The sequence below is a fragment of the Arachis ipaensis genome, chromosome B03 (genome assembly GCF_000816755.2).
Source record: "Arachis ipaensis cultivar K30076 chromosome B03, Araip1.1, whole genome shotgun sequence".
NCBI lineage: Eukaryota > Viridiplantae > Streptophyta > Magnoliopsida > Fabales > Fabaceae > Arachis > Arachis ipaensis.
Genome location: NC_029787.2, coordinates 134,126,132 through 134,131,073, shown reverse-complemented (window position 1 = coordinate 134,131,073; position 4,942 = coordinate 134,126,132). Strand labels below are relative to the sequence as shown.

Below are 4,942 nucleotides of genomic sequence, written 5' to 3'. Positions count from 1 at the left end.
AAAAAATAGAATTAATAATATCATCCGAATTCTAATTCTAAAAGGAAGCTAATATTTCTGAGCTTCAAAGGAAACTGAGATGCCAAAACTATTCAAAAATAGAGAGTTAATAGCCCCATTCAGTAATTGGACTTGAGCTTTATTGACAACTCAAACCTGATGTATTTTTCTCTTCCAATTAGTCCTATCTTATTTTTGGTTGTTTGAGGACAAACAACAGTTTAAGTTTGGTGTTGTGATGCGTGAGCATCTTATACCCTTTTTCATAGCATTTTCTAGTAGTTTTTAGTTATATTTTATTAAGTTTTACCATGTTTTAGTTTAAAATTCATCTTTGGATGTTACTTTCAGTTTTTGTGTTATTTTTATAATTTTAGGTGAATTTTGGGCGAATTTGGCAGAATCTTGTTCAGAGACGAAAAAAGGATAGCAGATGCTGTCAATCCTGACCTCCATGCATTCCAATGAGCATATCTTGAGCTATAGAGATCCAATTAACGCAGTCTTAATGGTGTTAGAAAGCTAACTTTCAAAGCTTTCCAACGATATATGATAGTCTATACTTCTTATCCAGAATCACTGCCAAAACTGGTATTAAACGTCCATACCTGGTGTTTAACGCCCAAAAAGAAGCAAGTCCAACGTTGAACGCCCAAAATTAGCGTTCAACGCCAGCCAGAGAGCAAGGAAACAGCTAGCACGCCCCCTATGGGCGTTCAACGCCCAGAACCAAAGTGGAACGCCAGGCATCAACCGAAGCACATAACCAAGTAGACCCCAAAGTGGATTTTAGCACTCCTCAACTTATTTTATCTTATCCTTGTAACTTTTAAATTAAAATTAACATCTTTTAGGGTTTGTATTTACTATTTAAAGGGAGATCACTTAGGTTTACAAACACATTACTTCAGATCTTCTTTTATTTTTAACTCTGTTTTCTCTGTAAGTCATGAGCAACTAAACCCTCTGGTTAAGGTTAGGAGCTCTATTTATTTCTATGGATTGATATTATTACTTTTCTATTTTAATATATGTTTGATTCCATTCTAAGATGTATTTTCGTTCTTCAATCTAAATGAAACTGGGTGGAACGGAAGTATGACCCTTTTTCTACATGAGTTCTTGCGAGTCCCTGAAAGGATAGTATTGAACTACAGCTTGAGACTACATCTCCTAGACAGCTAATCTACAACTCGTTGGGGACATGTGAACATCTGTTCAGCCGGGATTTGGGGTGATTAGGACCTTTGTGGTATAAACTAGAATGCTGAGCTTCACCCTCGTTCAAATTGAATGACCATTGACCCTGGCTTTTGATGAGAATCAGAGGAGATTAAATTGCTAAGGAATTAGGGTTTAATCACTTACAGTTTGCCATGGAATGAATCATTCATTGTTAAAGTAGTTAGTATGAAGTATTAATTCAGAAAGATAAACATCTCCGAGACCTTAACTGCTTTCATATATTATCTATACAACAACCTTTAATTGTTTTTCTTTACTTTCTTGTTTTATGCGCTTACAACAACAACAATTCTCTTTTCGCCTAAGTCCAGCAAGATAACTATTGCTTGCTCAATCCAACAATCATCGTGAGATCGACCCTCACTCACCTGAGGTATTACTTGGACGACCCGGTGCACTTGCTGGAGAAGTTGAGCGAGTTCTAATTTCGCGCACCAATTATATAACAATATTTATTTTATCAAAATCAATTTAGGTATAGAGTTACCAAACATAAATTATGTTGACACAAACCCACTTTTATCCAAAATTAATTATATAAAATCACTTTCATTTAAACTTCAGTTTGACAAACGCGAATCTAGATACACAAGTAATAACAAATCCGTGACATGAACATAAACCAAAAATGCCTAGAATATCTCTTGAATGTTGAAAGAAGGGCATCTTTTTATTTCCCAGCTAGCTTTGTACCATGTATGGTAAACATTAGTACTTTGTTTTTTTCTCAGGACATCGGAATAGAGGAAGAATAACATCACTTAGGTAATAAAATCATTTCACAAAGAAACACGAGTATAATGAGCTAAAATCAGAAGGCTCTATACTTAACATAAGATATTTTATCCCTTAATATTATACATCACATATAGTTGGTTCCTAGTTGCTACCAGCAGCAACAAAGGGAAGGGAACTTGCAGTTGAAACTGAAAGAGAACGCAGATGGAACTTGTCCTGTTCTTCTTATATAATCTGCTCGTTCTGTAGTTCTCAATGCTTTCTCATTCAGCTTCACTTGTGCATTAGCTCTCTTCTCTTCAGCTATTCTTCTTGTTGCAGCAAGTTTATTTGCTAACTTTTCTTGTGCCAGAGCTTTCATTCTCTCGGCTTTCACCTAGTAATCATAATAATATTTAAGTATCAATGCTTAGAAGTACTTAAGAGTCACAAGATTTATGACTATACTCGTGAAATTGTAGGTATTAAATGACAAGATTCACTCATTAAATTTTGGGCCATAGGAGCCAACTCATGAATGATATACTCTTTTTGTTCTCTTTATTTGACATTGTCAATATTTAATACATTTTTAATTCTATGTATCTAGATATAATATTTAAATACATTTGATTCAAGAATGCTATCCTAATAATTGATCTGCAAAAGTACCAAAAAAGTGATAATATCATATAAGAGGGAATGGATGAAGTATCACTATACAACATCAATCATGTTATATGTACATGTGCAAGCGGTTTACTGTTCTAAAAGTAAAATTCTTTAGCTCCATGGTGTAAATCAATTTCCTCTTCCACTATATCTATCTACAATTTTATTTTTCTTTCTTACTTTATAGAGCATAACTAGTTTACTCCAATGCCTCGTTTTGAAGTGATCAAAATACACAATAAGAGTAATTTGGCCCTTTATCTTTTGACCATGAAGCGCATTACAGTGTAAATATTCTTCCTATTCGCTACACTGGGAAAGAATTACACTGAAAACATGAAAGATCCCTGCAATGCCCATGTTTCTTTTCTTTTCAGGAATATTGCTCCGTCAGTCTGATTCAAAGAACTTTCAACTATACACTTATGTGCTATGCCACTAACAGAAAAAGCAGCACGTGAAAAGATGAGGTGTCACTATTCTACAGCATTGTAAATGGTTAAAATCATTGGCAACAATTGAATGGAAAAAAACATTGTTCTACAGTACAGTGCCAATCAACACCACTACCATTCAGAAAAGCTGTGAAGAGATTATTCAGCATTTGGGCCTGTGAAATTCTAAATAGTAGCAGCTATTATTCTAAGGAACAAGCTGCCAAGAACTAAAGTAGGAAAGTTGGTACCTCCGTTTTCTTCATTTCCATTTCAGCTTTCCTTATCTGATGGTTTTCCCATGCTTGAATCCTCACCTCTTCACGCTTGAACCTACACATTCAATTTTTCACAAACAAACTGTATCAATTCATTGGCTACTTCTGAAAACTCACCTAGACTAAGGAATATTTTTATAAGAGAAATTTAAAAAATTGAAAAGTTTATATCAAGTTAAAGGGTTGAAATATTAAACAAACTAGTAGAATCATCGCCGCAAAACAAGTTCAGATCATATGATGTAAATAATAATATACCTGGCCATATACTTAGCACGTTCTGCTTCATCCCAAGCCAATGCTCGGCTTTCAAGAGGGCTCAACTTCCTTGCATGATCTTCAGCCTTCTTCTCAGACACCTTGCAAGAAGGGTTTGATGATCCTTGATGACCCTCACCAGAATGAGATTCCATCCCACCATTTTGGGGCCTCACCGGAGTTGAAGCCCCAGAGTGAATTGGACTCCTAGTTGCCGGAGTAGTGGCTCGAATCGGCGTAGCAGTTCTTGAAGGCTCTTGGCTAGCAATTGGTGTCATCTCAGTCCCCATATCTCTAAAGCATATTGACTGCACTGCTATGCTGTTACTGTTGGTTGAAGAACCCTTATTGTTATTGTTGTAGTTGGTTCTCCAAAGTGACTCATCACAACACTCTATCTTCATGGTTTCTCTTCCATCATGTTCTTGATCTTCATCCTCTTTCTCACTAGCGCTTGAATAACCATTCTCCTTCTGTGGAACTGGTGCTATCAATCTAAGGTCATCTGCATTTGAGTCTCTTGGCTTGCTTGATTTCGATTGGTGGCTCTTCTCGCCTCCGCCTTTCGACAATCCTACAAGCCATTTTTGTGCATCATCCCACTTAGAAGGTGTTGGTTTCCCCATGGTTGTTCTGTGTTGTTGATGGGAAGAACCGCAAGCCGCGGCGGCAGCATTGTTTCCTTTGTGAAAATCTGAGTACATTGCACTGCTATTTGGGGTATCTTGTGCCGTTGGTCCATGGTTGTTGTAGCACCCTTTATCCTCCAAGTATCTCATCCTCAAACATGTGCCTCACCCTCACACAAGGACTAATTTGACCTGAAACCTGTTCAATAATCTCTACAAACAGAAAATTTCAGGGTCTACACAAGGTCTTGCTTCAGATCCTATATACTGAAAAATCACAATGACATCAAAGAAACAATCAAGAGAACAAGCTAGGGAAGCAAAGATATTTGAAACTCTGTTTCCCCCAAACAAATTGAACTAGTAAGTGTGAGAAATCCTTGAGAAATTTCGACTAAGTTGAAAATGAGGGTTTAAACTTTAAATAATGAACCTTTATTATGCAAAACAGAGTAATTTAGAGGCAGTCAAACACAGTAGCTCAAGTAAAGACAACAAGAGAGAAGGAATTCAGAGAGGTGAAGCTTATTTCAGAGAATAATACCTTATTCAAACCGTGAAATTCTGAGAGTCGCAGAGGCAAAGGTGAATTCCAGATCCGTTGAACATAAAAAGTATATTAAAATAAAATATAATAATACTAACAACAATACAACATGCTTTGCATGATTCAGATTTCAAGAAGGGGAAAAAAAAGGATCTCTCACTC

General features: G+C 36.2%; 1 protein-coding gene across 5 annotated transcripts in view; it reads right to left on the bottom strand.

Annotated features, from left to right (window-relative positions):
• LOC107632009 overlaps positions 1,866–4,942 on the bottom strand; it is a 3,332-nt gene continuing 255 nt past the window's right edge. Inside the window, exons 2-5 of one of the 5 annotated variants that reach the window (XM_016335626.2) lie at positions 4,778–4,797; positions 3,605–4,446; positions 3,320–3,401; positions 1,866–2,359 (exon numbers count right to left, since the gene is read on the bottom strand). In XM_016335626.2, coding sequence (XP_016191112.1) covers positions 2,132–2,359; positions 3,320–3,401; positions 3,605–4,383 — 1,089 coding nt within the window. In that variant the 5' untranslated portion in view covers positions 4,384–4,446; positions 4,778–4,797 and the 3' untranslated portion in view covers positions 1,866–2,131. Of the gene's footprint in view, positions 2,360–3,319; positions 3,402–3,604; positions 4,447–4,777 lie in introns of all 5 variants that reach the window. The other 4 variants (XM_016335628.2, XM_016335625.2, XM_016335627.2 and 1 more) reach the window with 4 other exon arrangements.